We start from the raw sequence: 23,063 nt of genomic DNA, 5'->3' as shown, positions 1-23,063 counted from the left end.
CTTCTTTTCCTCCACCCCAATTCTTCCTCTTTCCTTACTACCCCCGCCCATGTGCAGCATCTTTCCTTCCCTCTCACCGATCTCCTTGTGCAGCATCTTTCTATCCCTCCCTCCCATCCACCTGTGCAGCAGAACCCCACCGACCCTCCCACCGTGAGACTGACATACCTCCGCTCCAAGGCTTCCAAAAACAGCAGCGGCAGCAGCATTCTGAATGGGCTGATTTGAGGCCTTCCCTTCCGGGGCCTTCACTTTTCAACAGTGATGCGGCAGAGGGAAAGCCCCAGTGGGGAAGGCCACAAAGCAGCCCGTTCAGAGTGCTGCCACCGCTGCTGCTTTAGGAAGCCTCAGAGCAGAGGTATGTCAGATCTTATTGGGGTGGGGGCCACTGAATTGACAAGTCTGATTTTTTCAGTGAATCGGGCAGCACTAATGTCAGGGATGGAGTTGGGGAGTGTTGGGGACATTTGGGGGGGAGGGGCTTCCGGGGTCGATCTTAACTAGGGCTTATTTTTGGGGTAGGGCTTATATTAGGAGCCTCTTAAAAAATCATACAAGGGCTTATTTTCAGGATAGGTCTAATTTTCAGGGAAATAGGATAGATCACTCGATTATCCCCCTGTAGTGAGTGACAGAGATAAAAACAGTAACAAAATTAAAAAATGTGTGAGCTATATACAGATGATGAGAATGAAGTGTTGGGTATGGCTTACAATGGTAATGTATTTCCAAGCATAGAAGCCAACTTTTCAAAATGATTGGGGTGCTAAACTTAATGGAATTTAACCATCCCTAGACACACTCAAGGAGTTTGCTCAATATTGGAGGTGCTGAAGCATCCACAGAGTTGGCTCCAGTGCTTCCAAGAAGGTACTGTGTAACCTTCAAGAGAGCCAAGGAACTAGCATTGAAGGACCATGGTTAAACCCAAATTTCACTGTAAGAGATTGTGGGCATGCTTGGTACTTATGTCTTGACCTCTCATGTATGGTCTTCTACTTAATTCCTGTTATCCGCATCATACTTCACAGTGTATTGTGGTATGCAAATAAAATTTAATGCTATGTTAAATGAATCAGTAGAGAAAGGGTAAGAGGCCAGGTAAAGTACTGTAGAATGAAAAAGGAAGCTGGGGTTGAGTTTTACAAAATATAGACAAATGTCAACTAGACAAACAGGCCATTTTGATCTTTAACCATATTACATTACATTAGAGATTTCTATTCCACCATTGCCTTGCGGTTCAAGGCGGATCCAAATCAGACTACTTTAACAGAAGCCACAAAACAGTGCCATATGTTCCACTGTTCTTCAAAATCAATGTTGACAACCATGATTTCTGCTCAGCTCTTAATCTAAAACAAAATATTGTTTTATTCTAAATACAGTCTCACCATGAATAAATTAATCTCTTGTAACCTCTATTTTCTCACCTTTTGATCTGTGTCGAGAACAGGTCATTTCATTAAAAACATTGAGACAGGCAGTCCAGCAGAGAAGGCAGGGCTAAAGGACAATGATCGTGTTTTGGCTGTTAATGGAGAGTCTGTGGAGGAACTCCAACATGAAGGTGTGGTGGAGAAGATTCGGCTGGGTGGAGAAAAGGCCTCACTGCTAGTAGTGGATAAAGAAACAGATGAGTTGTACACACTGGTAAGAATTCAGGCTGAATATTTAAAAAATATATCACTAAGCAGACCAAAGCAAGTTGATCATTTAGTTTCTCAATTCATTCTTTTGTGGTATCTCCTTTTTTTACAAATCCTTAAATAAATATGTATCAGCATGTGCTTGCAAATGGAAATGGGATTTTAGGGCCTGATTCTATAAATAGTGCCTAGTGGCACCTACATTGTAAGTACCACTCAGTGCAGTTGTCAAACAATCTCTAGGTGCCATTTATAGAATCATGCCTAGTGATGCTAAGCAGACGTAGGCATCACTAAGCACGGCTACATTAGGCCAGGTTTTCACTGGCCTAATTTACTGGCCCCTATCTTGGACACCTAGTGATCCCTAATTCAACTTTACCAATTCTCCACCCCTAACCACACCTACTTTTCAGGTAGGCATAAGAAGGCACCTCCACTTAGGTAGCGCTAAGCGCTGTGTGGAATTCTGCACCTAACTTTTAATTTTATTTTTCTTTAGCAACTCTACAGACCGGCATAGGAAAATCTTACAAGCAGGTTATATCTCATCATGACCAGCAGGTGGAGACTGAGACAAAACTTTGAAATAGTACATATCAAGTGTCTCCCCCTAATTACCTCAGTCTTTTCTCAGTCTCCAGCAGGTGTTGGTGAGCTGTACCCATCTCCCTTAGTAGGGCTGTTGGAATTTGTTTAGGGCTCTTTGTACCATTTTTGGTGCCAGATTAAGCTTGAGTGGACCCTGTTTGGGGATCTGTTCAAACTTGGGGGTGTCAAACCTGATGGGTCATGTGCTGGGGGGATCACATGCTGGGTTCCCTCCTTTCCTCCACCTCCCCCACATTTTTCTTAGAGGTGCCTCAACAGTAAGCCTTACTCCCTGGTTGGTAAGGCATACAGTTTGGAAAGCCAAGTGGAGTCTATTCTGTGAAAAAAAATAATCCTGAGATAGTGCCAGTCTGAAGGGTTGCTTTCTCTTTAAATTTAATGTAAATTACTGTATTTTTAGCTAACCGGCACTTTTCTTTTAGCTAGGTCGCAATGAGCACTTCTCAGGGAAAGAAGTGCTCAGTGTATTCCAGATGCGAGGCACTCACGGCTGGCATGTGTAAATGCTGTGTAGGCCGGAGCAGTGGAGGAGCCTCTTCAGCAGCGGGTGCCAGCGGCCAGGGCTTCCCGTCGAAAGTGCCTCATGAGCCAGCAGCTGACTACGAGGAGGCCCGGTCTTCCCTAGCCGCCCATGGAGGGATTTCATCACCCTCCAATGGTGAGGGGAAAAAGGATTCCCTTACTGCCGTAGCAGCTGGAGATTCCCTCACAGCTGTTTCTTTAACAGCTGATGCCGGCTTGCCTCCTTTAGTAGCTGGAACAGTTCAGGCTTCCTAGCCGCTGCAGACCCTGGAGGGGTTATTTTTGGCAGGAACTTCACCATTTTTGCCTAGCAAACCCTCCATTTGCTCTGCCACCTCAGGTGACCTTCCCCCTGTCTTAGAAAAACAGGGGCAGGTTTCTGCTGGGTCCCCTGCTCGGGCAGGGGGGTCCCATAGGACCACCAGAGGGTTTTTCCTCTGATTTATTTTTTGCTTTGTGCAGAGCTTATTTTCTTGCAGCCGGGGGTTTTGTGGTTGGCCCGGGGGTCTCGGGGAAGGGGGGTTGTTCCCTCCATGCCCTCTGCAGCTTTGCCCCTCTCTACTCCTTTTACGTCCCCTCCTCCTCCCTCGTCCAAGCGCCCATGTGTGGCCTGGGACAAAGACTTGTGGTCTGAGGAACAAGTGACTCTGGATGAGGACCTGGACCCCTTGGGGAGACCTCCAGGATCCTCTCGAGGGGATGGCCACCTGTAGCGGGGCCTCAGTTTTTCTGGCTACTGGCGAGGAGACATCCGTGGTGCGCCTTTTTCAGAGAGACAAGCTCCCAGATTTGATTCAACAGGTATCCTCAGTATTACACTTTGAGGAGACACCACCTGAGACCCCACATGTAGGGGACTTTCTTCAGGGGATCTGCCCTGCGTCCCGCTCTTTTCCTATGCATCAGGATATTGTCCTGGTGCAGTGGAATATGCCGGAGGTGCCGTTTCAGTTTTCATGCTCCATGACTCATTTGTATCCCATCCCGGAGGGGGATAGGTCTACCTTGAAGTCAACAGTGGTAGATGCAGTGGTCTCCGCTATTGCAAAACGGCATACTGTGCCTGTAGAGGGTGGTTCTGCCTTACGTGATTCTGAGGAGCATAAGTTGGAGTCTCTTCTAAAACAGAATTGTGATGTCTCTGCCTTGGGGATCAAGGCGGCTATTTGTTGGGAGCTTGTAGCTCAGGCCGTGTTTCAATGAGCATGTTCTTGACCGTGAGCCTATTGATTGGTCCTTGGTGGATCAAGAGGTGGCGAAGATTGAGATGGCGGCCTCTTTCCTCATGGATGCCCTCTATGACTTGGTGCGGACCTCCATCTAGTCTATGGCTTTTGGGTCGGAGCTTGTGGCTACACACTTGGTCAGCGGATGCAGCATTAAACTCACAAAATTTCCCTTTCGGGGGTCTTTTTTGTTTGGAGAGGATTTGGCTAAGTTGGTTCAGACTCTGATGGACTCTAAGGTGCCCCACCTGCCTGAGGATCGTGCCCGCACAGCGGTTAGAAGTAGCACTGCTAGGGGGCATCTGCAGGATTTCTGCAGATTCCGCCCTGGGCTAAGGGCTGCTTCCTTCCTGACTTCTGGGTTTTCCCGGGGGCATTCCTTTTAGCGCCTGCAGTCCTGTTGGGGAGCCTGTTGGGGGCTGGGATTCCATCCGCCGGTTCTCACGCAGCCCGTCTTACCCAATGATTCCTTGCCGGCATCCCTTCTGGTTCTGGTGGGTGCCCGGCTGCGTAAGTTTTCTCACAGGTGGAAAGAAATCATGTCCGATCAGTGGGTCCTGGAGGTGATTCGGGACGGTTATGCTCTGGAGTTTACCCACTCCCTGCCAGATCATATTCTAGCTTCTCCTTGTCAGGCAGAGTGGAAGAAGTAGGCTTTTCGCCAGACCCATCAAAGATTTCTAGATCTCAGAACTATGGATCCAGTGCCCCCTCAGGAGACTTTGTGGTGCCCAAGAAAGAGGGGACTTTTCGGCCCATCTTAGATTTGAAGGGGTTCAACAGGGCTCTCAGGGTTCTGTCTTTTTGCATGGAGACACTGCGATCTGTGATTCTTGTGGTTCAGCCAGGGGAGTATCTATCCTCTCTTGACCTGATGGAGGCCTACTTGCATGTTCCAATCCAGGCCTCCCCTCAGCACTTCCTTCGTTTTGCGATCTTGGGTCAGCACTATCAGTTCTATGCACTTCCTTTTGGTCTGGCCATGGCTCCATAGACGTTCACCAAGGTTATGGTGGTCATTGCAGTGGCCTTGCAGACAGAGAGCATTCTAGTGCATCCCTACCTGGACGAGTAGTTGATTCGTGCAAAGCCATTCCAGGAGAGCACCCGGGTCATGGCTCGGGTGGTAGAGTTCCTGCAGTCGCTGGGATGGGTTGTCAACCTTGCCAAAAGCTGGTTGGCCTCCTTGCAGCACCTGGAATATCTTGGAATTGTGTTCGATACCATCTTAGGGAAGGTCTTCCTGCCAGAGGCTCAGGTAAGCACATTGCAATCTCAGATTTACCTGCTTAAGGTGTCCCGGTGTCCTCGGGCGCAGGATTTCCTCCAAGTCTTGGGGTCGATGGCGGCTTCCTTGACGTGGTGAGGTGGGCTCGGGCCCACATGTGTCCTCTTTAGTATGCTCTGCTTTGGAGGTGGTTGCCTCAGAGGCACAGTCTGGATCACCCTGTTCCTCTGCGGGGCTTGGCTCGCTGCAGTCTTCATTGGTGGCTTCAGACCTCCCATCTTGTTCAAGGGACAAGTCTGGCTTAGCCACAGTGGATGGTGCTTCTCATGGATGCCAGTCTCCTTGGTTGGGGAGCTCAGTGTCTAGGTCACTAAGCTCAGGACCCCTAGTCCACGGAGGAGGCATCCTGGTCAATAGCTGGTTTTGGAGACCAGAGCCATCCATCTGGCACTGTTAGCCTTCCATTCCTTCTTGACGGGCAAGTCGGTCAGGGTTCTCCCGGTCAGGGTTCTTTCAGATAATGCCACGGCGGTGGCCTATGTCAATCATCAGGGGGGCACCAAGAGCACTTAGGTGGCGCAGGAGGTGGCTCTGCTCCTGGTCTGGGCAGAGTCGCATCTTCAGGACATCTTGGCCTCCCACATAGCCAGAGTGGAAAATGTTCAAGCGGACTTCCTCAGTCATCATGTGCTAGATCCCGGAGATAGGTGTTTAAGCCATGTGGCATTTCAGTTGATAGTGCAGTCTTGCGGTCAACCCCTCATGGACCTGATGGCCACAGGTGTCAACGCCAAAACACCCCACTTCTTCAGTCGTCGCAGAGACGGTCAGGCCAAAGGTCTGTATGCTCTGGTTCAACCATGGCCAACAGAGGGGCTGTTGTATGTGTTCCCTCTGTGGCAATTAGTGGGCAGAGTTCTACTCTGCATTGTTCTTCATCTGGGCCTGGAGGTTCTGGTGGCCCAGACGGCCGTGGTATGCGGATCTGGTGTTGCATCTGTTGTCAGATCTGCTTCTTCTGCCTCTTTCGCCCAATCTTCTGACTCAGCACTCCCATTCCCATGTTCGATCCAGGTCCCTATTGTCTTAAGGCTTGGCTCTTGAAAGGGAATGCCTAGGTAAGAAGGGGTATTCAGATAAAGTGATCTCCATTCTCTTGGGGTCCTGGAGGCTTTCTACTTCTCGAGCTTATGTGCGGGTTTGGCATATATTTGAGGAGTGGTATATGGCGTGGGGAGTGGTTTCATTTTGTGCTTCCCTGCCTAACATCTTAGAATTCTTGCAGGATGGCCTGGACAGGGGCCTGGATTGGTCTTCTCTCCGGGTTTCAAGTTTCAAGTTTATTAAATTTTGATTTTACGCAATATCCTATATTTCAATGCGTATTACATAATTGTAATGTACAATAAAAGCCAGGGATGACAAATACAAATACAAATGAGACAAAATTATACAGACTAATCATTATGTTCTATTAATACAAACTGGAACAAGTGGGTAAAAGGCAGAAATACAATTTATACAATTTATAAAATTATTTTTAAAAAAAAATGGAACATTTAAGGTTTGTACATAAGGATAGGATCAATTTAGAAAAAATATGAAGAAAATTAATTGATAGAAAAAGCTTCAATTATTTTAAAATGATTCAAGGAAAGAGGTAATGTTAGAAATAATTAATCAGTTTAAAAGTAGATAATTTTTAATATGAAGAATGTGTAAAGATCCAGATTAATAGTAATGATCTTTTGAAAGAAGAGAAAAATAAGAGAATAAGGATTATAAAAGCACTTATAGTTTCCATGTTGATGTCCTACTCATTTGATTCTTTAGAGAATAAGTAATGTACTTATTACAATTATCTATGTATTGAATGCATCTTTATAAAGAATGCTTTTCAGACCGCATTTGAATTTGACTAGTGATGGTTCGTTACGTAGATAAATTGGTAAATTGTTCCACAGTTGGGGTGCTTGTACTGAAAATATGGTTGCTCTTCTTGTCCCAATTATTTTTAAAAAAGGAATGGTTAATAAGTTTTATTGCGTCGATCTCAGCGTCCTTAGTGAAGAGTAAGGGATTAGTAGTCTGTCCATGAATAACGGCTCGTGTGATTGTTGGATTTTAAATGTTAATAATACGATTTTAAACGTTATTCTGTGTATAATAGGTAGCCAGTGTGCATCTTGTAGGAGAGGTGTAACATGATCATATTTTTTTGAATTTGTTCGCCTTGTGGCCTTGTCAGTCTTTCGTGGGTTATTACGGGGTCAGCATCTGACTGCCATTCCTTATGTCGTTCACTTCTTGTGGGCGGCCAAGTTTCTCAAGCCTTCCATGCGACCGTCTGTTCCCTCTTGGGATTTGAATCTGGTCCTGTCTGGGCTGATGTTCCCTCCTTTTGAACCTTTGGGTGCCTGCTCATTGAAGGACCTTACTCTTGGTGGCTATTACTTCTGCTAGACGTGTTTTGGAGCTATAGGCTCTCTCTTGTAGGTCTCCCTTTCTGGAGTTTTATAGGGAGCCGGTCTTGTTGAGGCCTGTTTCTCCTTTTCTGTCAAAGGTAGTTTCTCCTTTTCATGTCAATCAGTCCGTGGTCCTCCCGGTGCTGGGTAGTCAGGAGGGTTCTTCAGAGCAGAAACAGTTGCACAAACTGGATGTTGGTCGGGTCCTTCGCGTGTACGTGCAGAGGACCCTGGAGATCAGGAAATCAGATCATCTTTTTGTATTGCACGCTGGATCAAGAAGACTATTGCTTCTGCATACCTTCTACAGAAGAAGCCTGTTCCGGCCTTTCTCAAGGCTCATTCCACTCGGGGTCAGGTTGCTTCTTGGGTCGAGTCTTCGCTGGTGCCTCCAGTGGATATTTATAAGGCTGCTGTTTGGTCTTCTTTGCATTCCTATGTCAGACACTACTGTGTGGACAGTCAGGCGCATCAGGACGTGGTGTTCGGCGAATGTGTTCTGGTATCGGCCCTTTCAGGGTCCCACCCGTGATGAGAACTGCTTTGGTATGTCCCGCTTCTAAAATTTTCCTGTGACGGTCTGGAGAGTTGCTAAAGAAGGAGAAATTAGGTTCTTACCTGCTAATTTACTTTCTTTTAGCCTCTCCAGACCGGCATAGGACCCCACCCTGTCTTTTGTCATGTTGTTCTTGTGTGCAGATTTTGCTTTTTCGGTGGGTTCTAGTATTTTTCTAGGGCCGGGGAGATCTACGAACAATGGCTATGGCTTGGTTGGCGTAGCTGGTGAGCTGTGGGGACCCTTGCTATTTGCACTTGCATTTGTTCCTTTACATTTTCCAACAGCGTTCCTGTTTTTTATTAGTTGATACTCCTGTTCGGAGTCCTGTTTTTTCTGTTTATAGTTCTTAGTTCTGCTTGGCTATTTGGCAGACTGAAATAATTAGGGGGGAGACACCTGATATGTACTATACCAAAGTTTTGTCTCAGTCTCCACCTGTTGGTCATGATGAGAAATAACCCACTTGTAAGATTTTCCTATGCCGGTCTGGAGAGGCTAAATTAGCAGGTAAAAACCTAATTTCTCCTTTTTTTAATCAATTATTCAGTTAACTTCAATCATTTAAGCTAATTTAATTTAGGTTAGGTGCAGATTTTAGTTAGGCATTGCTAGGCGGTCTCAATTATGGCGCCTAATTAAGGTGCCGTTTATAGAATCAGACCCTTTGTGGCCCATTCATTGTACACAACTTTTGACACTCATTAGGCAACTTCAGCAAGATTAATCTCACAGGCAAATTTTTAAAATGTTTGCTTGTTCATCCCCATTCATTTTTCATTCTTTTAAAATTCCCCTTCAGTAGACAGCTAACTTGGTAGGACTCAGGTACCTCATTGGCTGAGAGCTGTAGCAGGAGAGGTTGCTTGTGCCTCTGTTTCATGGAATTCTTTCCAACCTCTCTGCATGTAAATGCATGTGTATGCATGGAATGGTAGGTGTGTATATATGAAAATTGAATGAAAACTAATGCCTCCACATCCATAATTCATTCACAGATGGCAGCACTGACACGTCACTTGTTCTTGGATATCTCTCTCTTCACCTCAGTTGGCAAGAAGTATCTATGTGAAGAGACTGTTTTGCTGTTGCTTATGATATGCACTCATCGGTGCAATTTAAGCTACATACTATAGCAGGCAGGTTGCTTATGGTGATGAATGTGTTGATGTGAGTATATGAGTCACTGGACCAAAAAATAAAAGATAGTGGTCTGGGAAAGGCTGATTTACTTGATCAAAATTGAAGTAGGCAAGCCATGACAGTAACAGATGAGTCTCATACAAGAAAGGTCCATAATATTTACATTTTTTGGTCCAATTACACAAAGTATTCACATCACCATAAACAACCTGCATGCAACTGGTAATTATTTTCAATTGGAGGGACTCCTTCCAGAGTCAAAAATTTTATTACGGCCCATTGCTTAAATCACACTGATGAGGGCTCAGTGCATGCTTCCATTTCACAAACAATAGCAAAACAGCCTCTTCACACAGGTACTTCTTACCAACTGAGGTGAAAGAGACAATTTCAAAGAACAAGTGAATGCATGCATATTTCTTATGGGATTTTTCCCTTTAATATATTATTCAGATATTGTTCTATGTAAAACTAAGATGGGTTTTGATTGATTGTAAAACACTATCAAACTACAAGTACAGGGTGGTATATAAAGTGCATGAATAGAATAGAATATAGTGTGTCAGTCCTGCCATCTATGGATGAATTATGGAAATGGAGGCATTACTTTTCATTCATCCTTTGAACATATGTATACATGTTTGCATATATGTGAGGAAGGTACATGTTTGTGTATCCATATATGTGTGTTCGTATGTTGGTATATGTGTATGCTGTAAGGTACATAATAATTTTTTTTTTAAGTCGCAGCAGGAGAGATGCCCAATCTCTTCTGCGAATACCTACCGTGACCCCCCTGAAAGTTCACCCCACCCCTCTGGACCACTCCATTCCCCAAAAGTTTGTTCCCACACCCACTTGGACCCCCCCCAATCTGATTTAGTTGGATGGATGGCTCCTGCCTGCGTCCAGCCGGCTGGCCCGCCTTCAAAAGAATGGAACACTTGATATGGGAAAGCCTAGTAGAGCATCACACAGGTGTCTTAAGTAACCTGGTGGATGGGTTAGTGAACCATAGAGAGGAAAGCCCTAGCCTATAAGCCACTCTAATCACTACATTTATGGTGGAAAGTGTGAGCCTATCAAAACCCTACTATGCAGCTATATAGGTGCCACCTGCAGCCATAAGGACTATTCATGTAGAAGGTTTTGGGGGAGTTTTGGAGGGCTCACCATAAATTAGAAGAGGTTTATGGTGAGATATATCCTTTAAGTGAAGTTCACAGCAGTGTCCTCTAAGATGCTCCACTTCTCTGTTGGAACGTCAGTGTGGCCAGTCCATTACAATAATGGCCACGTCCAATTCCAAATGATCTGGATTTGGACATTTTCAACTTGGATGTTTCTTTGATTGAAAATGGGGTATAAAGTAGGCATCCTAAGGGCTGTATATCCTCTTGGCCTAGATGTCCAAGGTTTTTTGGGGAGTTTTTTTTTTTGGAAGGGTGATGTCTAGCGGTTCCACTTTTGAAAATGTGCTTCTGACTTTGAACATTTAGCAGGAAATGTCCATGTCAGACTTAATAAATCCTAACCAATTGTTAGTGTAGTCCATAGTCACTTCTCTCTAAATCACTAACTATTCCCTGTACTCTTTTTAAATCTCTAATATCATAAAGCTATATGGTTTCTATTTAAATAGTGCGGTCCCATATACACTGTAAAGAGATTATTGTTTGAAGAAAGACTGCACATACTCGATTGTTCCCCTCGACCCTGAAGAAAAACGTTGTTTGAAACATGCATGTCGGGAGAGGTGGCATTGATGAACGTTTGAGAGCTAACCTCGAAGCTAAGTAGCTAAGTAATAAGATTATATTAGAAGACAAAGACATTAAGTAAGGAAATGAAGGAAACTAAAATGAAATACAAAGAAAAAATAGTTATGGAATTATGAAACTAAGAATAAGTATGAAATTATATGAATTTTAGAGTTTTGAGCAAATAAACAATAAAGTGGACTGATGAAGACAAGAGGTTGCTGGGCATTATTTATGGTCCAGTTGATATCCGAAGGTCCATACAAATGAAAAAATAAAGAATTAATATATATTCATAACATATACAATGAAGTGTATGTTAGTATTAGATCAATAATCTCTTTACATTGTATATGGGGCCGCACTATTTAAACACGCACCATATAGCTTTATGATAGAGATTTTAAAAGAGTGCAGGGAATAGTTAGTCATATCAGACTTAGACATTCTTTTTGAAATGGCCCTTTGTGGGTCTTCGTGTCCCATAGCTCCTTAAGGTTTCTCATTTTCTGCCTTCAGCAGCAGCAGCAGTACGGATGTGGATCTGTTTAGGGCATCATTTCTCCACAAAAGTGACCCCCGTTTTGGATATTTGTGGTAATCCCTATTTTTCTCCTAGTCAAATTTCTGCAGCCTTTCTCTGTTGGGAGATGAAGGGTATTAAATATCTATTTCATGTGGTCACTGAGGAAGGTAAAATTAAGTCCTTTAAAGATTTACAAGAATTTTCATCAACATCTTATAAGTTCCCATATCTGTAACACTGCACAACAATTTTTTGGTTAAGTCTTGATTCCTGAAAAGTTTTTGGTGATTATGACAGGTACCAACTTGGTATGCTCAAATATGGTTTTGGTTTTACTGCATCACGTAAGAACTATGAGAAATAGACATTTTTATGTTTACTGACAATAAAATATATAGTCAAGTTTACGTTTCGCACAAGCGACTAAATGAAACAGAATTAAAAGTGTTTTGCTCCCGAGTTTCTTTTATATTCAGTGTCTGGTGCATCACGTTGTAGCATCCAACAATAGTCGGCAAGCATTGACGGATTCCAATTGCCCTGGTATCGTTTCTCCATCGTAGCTATGTCTTGATGAAACCTTTCACCGTGCTCGTCACTCACAGCACCGAGATTTGCGGGGAAGAAGTCCAAGTGTGAATGGAGGAAATGAATCTTGAGTGACATATTGCACTTCATTCTCTTGTATGCTTTGAGAAGTTTGTCTACCAGCTGAATGTAGTTTGGGGCTCTGTAATTGCCCAGAAAATTGTCAACAACGTCTTTCAAGGCTTTCCAGCCAATTTTTTCCGGCCCAACTAACAGATCTTCAAATCGCTTGTCACTCATAACATGTCTGATCTGGGGGCCAACAAAAATACCCTCTTTGATCTTGGCATCAGTTATTCTTGGGAACATCTGTCTTAAATAACGAAAACCTTCCCCTTCCTTGTTCATTGCTTTCACAAAATTCTTCATGAGTCCCAGTTTAATGTGAAGAGGAGGCAAAAATATCTTTGTCGGGTCAACAAGCGATTCATGTGCTACATTTTTCTGTCCTGGAACTAACTTTTTACGGAGTGGCCAGTTCTTTCTAGAATAGTGCGACTCTCTGTCTCGGCTGTCCCATTCGCAGATGAAACAGCAGTACTTTGTATAGCCAAGCTGCAGTCCTAGTAACAGAGCAACGACTTTGAGGTCTCCACAGATATTCCAGTTATACCTGGTATACTGGACATACTTTAGTAACATTTCCATATTCTCATATGTTTCTTTCATATGTGCTGCATAGCCAACAGGTACTGAAGGATAAACGTTGCCATTGTGCAACAGAACAGCTTTCAGGCTTAACATTGACGAATCAATGAAAAGACGCCACTCTTCCGGGTTGTGATCACAACCAAAGACCAAGAACAATCCTTCAATGTCACAACAGAAACAGAGACTGTCGACTTGTGCAAAAAATTTGGTTATATCATGATGCCGGTCTCGAAACACAGAAATTTTCGTACCTGGTGATAGCAAACACCATTCCTGCAGTCTCGAACCTAGCAGCTCAGCTTTTGCTTTTGACAGACCCAAATCTCTGACCAAATCGTTCAATTCGGACTGTGTTATCAGATGTGGATCGCCTGATGAGGATGGTTCAAAATCCGGGTCAATGTCACTGTTAGAACCCTGCACTGCAGTTTCTTCATCTGGTTCGTCTAAGGTCCAATCCTCTGGTGGTTTCGGAACTGGAAGACTGTCATCATGTGGCATGGGTCTCATTGCTGAAGGCAGATTAGGATATTCAATTGACTTCTTGTTTTTGGCAGAGAAACCAGACACATTAGTCAAACAGAAATAACAGTCCGTCACATGGTCTTTCTGTTCTCGCCATATCATCGGAACAGCAAATGGCATCGTCTTTCGAGTACCTCTGAGCCAGGCTCTCAGACTAACAGCACATGTCGCACAGCAAATGTGAGGCGCCCATTGCTTGTCTTGATCACCTATTTTGCAGCCAAAATACAGATGATAGGCTTTCTTTACAAGGGCAGTCATCGAACGTCTCTGAGGCGTAAGTGTATATTCCCCACAGATATAGCAGAATGTGTCGCGGCTGTTACGACACCGACGAGACATATTGCCCGACACCAAAACGTCTATAGCATCAAGCTTACTTACTGTTATATTGCTACAGCTACTATACTACTATACTTTACTATACTGATACTATATACACACACGGACTATCTATATTAACCAAATGAGCAGGATCGGTGTATGGAAGCCACCATTATAGCATGGTGAGACAGCGCAAGCTCGTTCAGACCTGCCCAGACATGCCCAGGATGTCATCTTCCATAAAACAGCTTCCAACCTGGCTAGATTTTATGCATGGACATACCCAGGCGGCACAAACCGTTGTTGATAAGACACTTATGGGAGAAAAAATTGTTTGCATCCAAATATAAGAAAAAATCACGACAAAATTGAAAATTTCTCTGAAATGGTACGTGATGGGTAATTTTTGATGTAATATTCATGATCAGCACCCAAAATTCTATAAGAAACACCCAGCAGTGTTCAGGAAGCAAAAACTTTGTTGTGCAGTGTAATTAAAACATTATATTACTACTATTGCTACTACTATTTATAATTTCTAGAGCACTATGAGACATATACAGTGCTATACAGTCCCTGCTCAAAGAGCTCACAATCTAGTCAAAACAGACAAATGAGACAAGAAGGTGCATCTATATACAGTGCTCAGGTGGGGGAATTACAGAGGGAATGATAATAAAGATAGAATGTTATGTTGATAGTCTTTGTTGGGAGGACATAAGTGAGGATGCTCAAGAAGAACTCTTAATTTTTCACATTGGGAGCACAAAACAAGTTCCTTTACATTATTATCACAGATATTTACAGGATACCATATCTGAGTTGGATTACAATATTATCTGTTGCACTGAATAGATATTTACACTTTGTGACTGTATACATACACCTTAAATTTCTCTGCAGTAAGATCAGATTAGTACTGCTTACTGGGAACTGCAATACAAAGTTTGCCTTACGATTGTATATTTCCCCTAATAGTGCTTATAAGATGGGCCTTCCTACTTCTAGACATTGCTTGAAATATCATGCTCCTATAGTGACCTTAAGTCATATGTTTTGGAGTTACAGTTTCTAGAAACAATTGCTTCATTATATCTCCACATTGTGGGTCTGTGGAGTAAAAACTGACTCTTTGCTCCTTTGGGGGGCTTTCAATGTACAGTCTCCTAAGCCTAAGAGCCTACTACATTTTTTGAAGTGTGCAGTTTTGTTGGGAAAAAAAATCTATCCTTCTTTGTTGGCTAGACATAAAATCTCCAACATTTCAACTCTGGAAAATGAAGATGATTATTTTGTTGAAACTTGAACAAGTTCAAATTAAGGACTTCTTTTCTCCAGAGGGACAAAATTTTCAGTGGATATATAACATTTTCTGAGACACTTTCTCCCCTTCAACAAAGACTTTTGAACAGTTGATATGTATCGCTGATGGTACTGTATTAAGATCTGGTCTGTCTGATTGGGAAGAGATAGGGAGAGGTTGGAAGGGTTTAAATTGTGGTTTATGGCACTGCATATTATGAAAAATTGTCTTTTCTGTTTGTTGGCTGCTTTTTGATTTAATAAACATGATTTAAACATAAAAACATAGATTATAATCAATACTGTCTTTTACATCTTGAAATAAAGGCTGCTTACTTCACCTCAATGGGGATCCTTCGTGAAGGAAAAAAAAAAAAAACAGCTCACAAGATTACATTGTATATTCCAAAGCAAATAACTTTTTATTCTAGTAATAAGTATTATAGCAGCATATGGCAAATCAGAAATAAATCAGTTCAGACATATACAATGGAGAAAAGAAAAAACTCATACAAACAGTGCCAGCATATTTCTGTAAGTATGGTGCAGCTTCTCTAAAGAAACTCTGCCAAAGCATGGGGGATTTTACAGAGAGTTTCTTTGTCTTAGACCATCCCCTGGCTGTGAATATGTATCAACCTATTGGAGCAGATATGCTGCCTATCTAACTCACTCCTAGTCCACGCCTCCATTCTTCCCTGGGGGGTCCTGGAGAGGCATAGCTTCTGAAACTTTCTTCTTCTTGAAGTTTCCATTCTTCACACGGGTACACCGGTATCATAAGAACATAAACAATGCCTCAGCTGGGTCAGACCTGAGGTTCATCGTGCCCAGCAGTCCCCTCATGCGGTGGCCCAACAGATTCAGGACCTGTGCAGTAATCCTCTATCTATACCCCTCTATCCCCTTTTCCAGCAGGAAATCGTCCAATCCTTTCTTGAACCCTAGTACCATACCCTGCCCTATTACTCCCTCTGGAAGCGCATTTCAGGTGCATTAGCCTGGCAGCACTTTATCAGTTCTTAAGTTCCCGGATGGAGTGTCCTGCTGACTTGCATTTTCTTTCAGCATTGTTAAATAGCTCATTTTCTGTACAGCACTGTTTGGTGTCCTTGAGAAACTCTTCACAGCAAGAAATCTACAGACTCACATGCCACACATTAGCATCTCAGCATCTGAACTGAAACCAGTTTGTACAAGCCCGTGACTTCAGCAACTCTAGCAAAATGCAGGAATAGGTCTCACAATCTGTAAAAGTCTCCCATAGGCTCTTGTCATCTATCTCAATCTTTAAGTCCTTTTGTTGTGGTTAGGTCTAGAGAATGACACGGTGGTTGTTACCCATGGGTAGCCACGAGTAATCCACTGAAACGGGGAAAGAAAGGAAGTAGTCGCCGTGGGTACGGGGAGAAGGCCATTCACCACCCTGTGGAGCGGTGAATGGCCTTGTCTCCTTAGTGAAGGCAGGGAATGTGCATGGTCACCGATCACGCTCCCTCCGTCCATAATGATAGCCACCACCCAGTCACCCGGATGGTGCTGCCGCCCAAGCATCTTCCTCCCTCCCTCCATCCTGATCACCACCACCACTAAGCTCAATCGCCACCGCCCAAGCATCTCCCTCCCTCCATCCTGATCACCACCACCACTGAGCCCAATCGCCACCGCCCAAGCATCTCCCTCCCTCCATCCTGATCAACGCCGCCGCCTGAGCCTAATCGCCACCGCCCAAGCATCTTCCTCTCTTCCTTACCTTTGTGGCATGGAATTTCTCTAAATGTGCTTCTTACCAGCAGCTGGAGCATTGAAATCACGTGTGGCAACCAGAAGTTGCATCAGAGATGACCTTTCCTGCAGTCACACCTGATTTCAACGCTCCAGCTGCTGGTAGGAAACATATTTAGAAATTGCCCACCACAAAGGTAAGGGGCAGGGAGGGAGAAAGGGAAGAAAGGTAGGGTGGAGAAAAACAGACGTTGAAGGGATCTGGAGAAGGTGGGGTGGAGGAAGTGGGGAGAAGATGCTGGGAAATGGTGAAGAGAGAGTAGGGAGAAAATGCTGGGAAATGGGGAAGAGAGAGTGGGGAGAAGACGCTGGGAAATGGGGAAGAGAGAGTAGGAAGAAGATGCTGGGAAATGGGGAAGAGAGAGTGGGGAGAAGACGCTGGGAAATGGGGAAGAGTGAGTGGGGAGAAGTCGCTGGGAAATGGGGAAGAGAGTGGGGAGAAGACGCTGGAAAATGGGGAAGAGAGAGTAGGAAGAAGATGCTGGGAAATGAGGAAGAGAGAGTGGGGATAAGATGCTGGGAAATGGGGAAAAAAGAGTGGGGAGAAGACGCTTGGAAATAGGGAAGAGAGAGTGGGGGGAAGACGCTGGGAAATGGGGAAGAGAGAGTAGTGAGAAGACGCTGGGAAATGGGGAAGAGAGAGTGGGGAGAAGTCGCTGGGAAATGGGGAAGAGAGAGTGGGGAGAAGACGCTGGGAAATGGGGAAGAGAGAGTGGGGATAAGACGCTGGGAAATGGGGAAGAGAGAGTAGGAAGAAGATGCTGGGAAATACGGAAGAGAGAGTGGGGAGAAGACGCTGGGAAATGGGGAAGAGAGAGTGGGGAGAAGACGCTGGGAAATGGGGAAGTGTGAGTAGGAAGAAGACATGGGAAATGGGGAAGAGAGAGTGGGGGAAGATGCTGGGAAATGGGGAAGAGAGAGTAGGAAGAAGATGCTGGGAAATGCGGAAGAGAGAGTGGGGAGAAGATGCTGGGAAATGGGGAACAGAGAGTGGGGAGAAGACGCTGGGAAATGGGGAAGTGTGAGTAGGAAGAAGACATGGGAAATGGGGAAGAGAGAGTGGGGAGAAGATGCTGGGAAATGGGGAAGAGAGAGTAGGAAGAAGATGCTGGGAAATGAGGAAGAGAGAGTGGGGAGAAGACGCTGGGAAATGGGGAAGAGAGAGTGGGGATAAGATGCTGGGAAATGGGAAAGAAAGAGTGGGGAGAAGATGCTCGGAAATAGGGAAGAGAGAGTGGGGGGAAGATGCTGGGAAATGGGGAAGAGAGAGTGGGGAGAAGACGCTGGGAAATGGGGAAGAGAGAGTAATGAGAAGACGCTGGGAAATGGGGAAGAGAGAGTGGGGATAAGACGCTGGGAAATGGGGAAGAGAGAGTAGGAAGAAGATGCTGGGAAATACGGAAGAGAGAGTGGGGAGAAGACGCTGGGAAATGGGGAAGAGAGAGTGGGGAGAAGACGCTGGGAAATGGGGAAGTGTGAGTAGGAAGAAGACATGGGAAATGGGGAAGAGAGAGTGGGGGAAGATGCTGGGAAATGGGGAAGAGAGAGTAGGAAGAAGATGCTGGGAAATGCGGAAGAGAGAGTGGGGAGAAGATGCTGGGAAATGGGGAAGAGAGAGTGGGGAGAAGACGCTGGGAAATGGGGAAGTGTGAGTAGGAAGAAGACATGGGAAATGGGGAAGAGAGAGTGGGGAGAAGATGCTGGGAAATGGGGAAGAGAGAGTAGGAAGAAGATGCTGGGAAATGAGGAAGAGAGAGTGGGGAGAAGACGCTGGGAAATGGGGAAGAGAGAGTGGGGAGAAGACGCTGGGAAATGGGGAAGAGAGAGTAGGAAGAAGATGCTGGGAAATACGGAAGAGAGAGTGGGGAGAAGACGCTGGGAAATGGGGAAGAGAGAGTGGGGAGAAGACGCTGGGAAATGGGGAAGTGTGAGTAGGAAGAAGACATGGGAAATGGGGAAGAGAGAGTGGGGGAAGATGCTGGGAAATGGGGAAGAGAGAGTAGGAAGAAGATGCTGGGAAATGCGGAAGAGAGAGTGGGGAGAAGATGCTGGGAAATGGGGAAGAGAGAGTGGGGAGAAGACGCTGGGAAATGGGGAAGTGTGAGTAGGAAGAAGACATGGGAAATGGGGAAGAGAGAGTGGGGAGAAGATGCTGGGAAATGGGGAAGAGAGAGTAGGAAGAAGATGCTGGGAAATGAGGAAGAGAGAGTGGGGAGAAGACGCTGGGAAAAGGGGAAGAGAGAGTGGGGATAAGATGCTGGGAAATGGGAAAGAAAGAGTGGGGAGAAGATGCTCGGAAATAGGGAAGAGAGAGTGGGGGGAAGATGCTGGGAAATGGGGAAGAGAGAGTGGGGAGAAGACGCTGGGAAATGGGGAAGAGAGAGTAATGAGAAGACGCTGGGAAATGGGGAAGAGAGAGTGGGGAGAAGTCGCTGGGAAATGGGGAAGAGAGAGTGGGGAGAAGACGCTGGGAAATGGGGAAGAGAGAGTGGGGAGAAGACGCTCAGAAATGGGGATGAGAGAGTGGGGAAAAGACGCTGTGAACTGGGGAAGAGAGAGTGGGGAAAAGACACTGAAGGGAAATGGGGAACAGAGAGTGGGGAGAAGACGCTGAAGGGAAATTGGGAACAGAGAGTGGGGAAAAGACGCTGAAGGAAATTGGGGATGACAGAATGGGGAGAAGACGCTGAAGGGAATGGGGAAGAGAAAGTGGGGAGAAGAAGCTGGAAGGGAAAAAGACAGAGATGCCAGACTATGGGGGAGCAGAGGGAAGAAGATGGGTGCCACACCAATTGGAGGAGGGTTGAAGGGAGAGGCACAGTAACAAAGCAAATGGAAGGGGCAGAGAGAAGACAGACAGTGGATGGAAGGAATTGAATGAGAAGATGAGGAAAGCAGAAACCAGACAACAAAAGTAGAAAAAAAAATTCTATTTATTTATTTTCTTTTGCTTTTTTTTGCTTTAGGATAAAGTAGTATATTAGTTGTGTTGATAAAAATTTATAAACAAAGCCCTGCCAGCTGAACATCTCATTCTTCAATTCAGCAGCCAGAACTTTGATTTATAAGGAAGGAATAAGCTAAATATTGCAGTACTGAGGCTTGATGGATGCTACGGGGACGGGGCGGTGAAGGGGACGGCAGGGACAGGGATGGGGCGGTGAAGGGGACAGCGGTGTGGAGATGGGGTAGTGAAGGGGATGGCGGGGACGGGGCGGTGAAGGGGACTGTGGTCCGGTGACAGGGCAGTGGTGGGGACAGATTTTTTTCCTGTGTCATTCTCTAGTTAGGTCCAAATACAAGAATGTCTCTCCTGTCATCTCTGGATATCCCTCAAAACTCAAGGCTTCAATTAGTCAAGGACTGTATAAACAATAGTCCTTACCCAAGATTGTCTGTGTTCTTCCAGATGGAAAGATTCTCAAAACTAAAATGTGCTTTTATCGTGCTTGCTAAACCAGTTCCAGCTGTGCATGTATTTTTGCAGCGGATTATCATAACAGTTTACCGTGATCTTTTCCATGTTTCCTAGCAGTCTCTGATACTGCCATTCAAATGTAGTACAATGAGGTCATTAATTTTAAAATGAGCAATCGGAGCGATTTTTTTTTTTATCATTGCCAAGTGATTATCTAACCTCACTGTGCCACATTTGCATCCAAAATTTGCTGACAGATCTGAGCTGTCCCAGTATAGAATTGCTCTCTCTGTGTCTATCTGAAAAAGCTTTGTAAATAAGGCCTTAAGAATCTTAAAATGCATTGATTAGTAACATCATCCCAACAAAAAGCAGCAGGAATCCTCATTTTGGACCTATGGCACAATTCAAAAAGTTTAGAAATCAGAGATTATATAGTTGCCAGAATTTCTAAATTAAAAATGATACACCAATATAATACTATTGCTGTATTGTTATAAGGCTCAGATTTTAGATTTACATAAAAATTCCACAGCTAAGGGATTAAACTTTTTTTTTTCTTTTAGGCTGGAATTTCTCCATTTCTTTATGAACAAGAAATTCAGCATTTGGTGAAATCTAGTGCACATTCAGTGACAGCAGCGTCAATCCAGGCCCAAATGGCAGCTCCAACTTTAACTCCTCAAGACAATGGTGCAGTGAACTACAAACCCAAATTGTGTACTTTGGTGAAGGGTCCTAATGGCTATGGTTTCCATCTAAATGCAATCAAGAATGTTCCAGGACAGTACATCAAAGAGGTACAATGTCATCTTTATGAACTCAGGGTTTTCTAGAGGAGGAACAACTGGAGATGGTGCTACCATCACCGGGCTCAGGGAGATGGGAGGGAGGAAGAGGAATAGGGTGATAGAAAATAGACATCTACTGAACCTGGGGAGGAAAAGCTATCATGGGATTGATAATTAAGGGTAATTTTATAAAACCTTTTCTGCATGTAAAGCACACAAAAAACATAGAAAGGGGCTTTTGTAGCACCACACTCAGGTAAAGGATAATATTCACTGCCAAGCGAGTGGGTGGGGTAGCTAGCAGAAGACCTACCTGCCCCTCCCAGTTCACTAGCCCAGGCTGAGACCCAGTACTATAAGGGAGTTCTTGTGCTATAGAAAAGATAACTACTAATAGTAATAGCTGTCTGTAAGGAGTTAGACATTGTCCAAATTCCTCACCCAAACCTCAGCTTTCCAGTGGCATCTTTAGAGATAGAACTATTTGGAGTGCCAGCAGGGGAATCAAGCCAGGTATTCAGTGAGGCAAGCCAAACTGAGATTTCCACATCCACCCCTTCGCCTTTTTAAAAATAGGTTATACATTTATTACAAGAAAAAAAATCCCAAGGACCTTCTATGCAATAAAGAAATCCCTTGCTGTTTGAATCAACCAGTATAACTACCAATACAATTATTCAGCAGCATAATTCAACAAATTTTTCTATATGTGGTCTGGAGTTTATACAGGATAGAATAAAACTTCAAGTTCTGCATACACACTGGCCCTGATTTTATAAAAAGTGCCTACCTAGCCAATCTAGGCACCTAATTTAATGTTTTAATTGGTTCAGTTAGCGCTGTTAATTGAAAAGTGCCATTAAAAGCAATGTAAAACCATTTCTGCCTCTGTTGGACAAGAATGGTTACCCTCCCTTGATCTCTATTCATTCACAAGATTGGCAATAAATTCATCTCAAGTTCCTCAACAACCATTAGAGTTATGTGCTTCCATTTGGCCTCTCTTCAGCTCCCAGTGTGTTTACCAAGTGCCCAACAGTATAGCAGCACATCTGTACTTATGGGGGCCACTTCATAAGCCTGCATCTCAACAATTTGTTTCTTTCTCCAGAGATAGGCAGGGGATTTGCAGGCACACTTGTTGGTGAAGTCTCCGACTGAGTCTAGTGAGTTGGTGGCTCCCCTAGCTATAGTAAGCTTTAAGCTTACTGAGCATGTGCAGTAGCCCTAGTCCTCGAGCCCCCTCCCCCTCCCTCTTGTCAGTTTTTTAGTTTCTTGCTTCTAATCAGTCGCAGCTCTCTCCTTCGTTTCTTCAGAGAGAAAAAAAAGATCTTTCCAATATTAGATTTGGAAAGCATGTGGCTTTTTTGCTTTTAGGGCATTAAAATAAAACAAAACAAAAAAACACTAACAACGACGATAAACCTAACTGGAACACCTATAGGAAGATTCCTTTGGGTGTGTGAGCAGAGCTTGCCCAAGATGGCCTGATGCATTCGCGGGGACGCCGTCAAGCATCTGGTGGAGTGTTTCTTTGGCTATGGTAAAAAGAAAATCGAAGATCCGGGTTTTTCCCAATGAGACAGCAGCACCAGTTGGCCCAATGGACGCCTTTGTGGATCGAGGCTCGTGAACGCTACAACTGGAGGTTTCCACAGCTGGACAGAACACACAGACTGAGGCGCGGGATCTCTCCTTCGAGGCTGCCATTCTATCTCCGATAAGCGATCTCCACCTAGCTGCCCTGCTGCGACGGAGGAGTCATTTCTTGATGTACTGGCACGGGATGCCCTCTTGCTGGCCTCTCCAAGTGGGAGGATTGACCCTGGAAAAGGGAAGGAGTTGCTTTCAAGATCGCAGCAGTTTGAAGAAAGATTTCAGCAAGCCCAAGAAGTTTCTCCGATTACTAAGGGGCTAAGGGGTCACGTGATACACTCAACCTGAGCGGGCATGTTTCGGCACCTCTCCTGACCCTCGCGATTGTTAATCGGC

The 23,063-nt window shown here is 44.6% G+C and overlaps 1 protein-coding gene across 2 annotated transcripts in view; it reads left to right on the top strand.

Moving 5' to 3' along the window:
• Positions 1-23,063, top strand: part of PDZK1 (PDZ domain containing 1) — a 190,512-nt gene that overhangs the window by 109,474 nt on the left and 57,975 nt on the right. For both annotated transcript variants that reach the window (XM_033941091.1, XM_033941090.1), the window contains 2 exons: positions 1,457-1,653; positions 20,847-21,080. In XM_033941091.1, coding sequence (XP_033796982.1) covers positions 1,457-1,653; positions 20,847-21,080 — 431 coding nt within the window. The remainder of the gene's footprint in view (positions 1-1,456; positions 1,654-20,846; positions 21,081-23,063) is intronic.

This window comes from Geotrypetes seraphini, chromosome 4, assembly GCF_902459505.1.
Source record: "Geotrypetes seraphini chromosome 4, aGeoSer1.1, whole genome shotgun sequence".
Lineage (NCBI taxonomy): Eukaryota > Metazoa > Chordata > Amphibia > Gymnophiona > Dermophiidae > Geotrypetes > Geotrypetes seraphini.
This window is presented reverse-complemented; position numbering and strand designations above follow the sequence as displayed.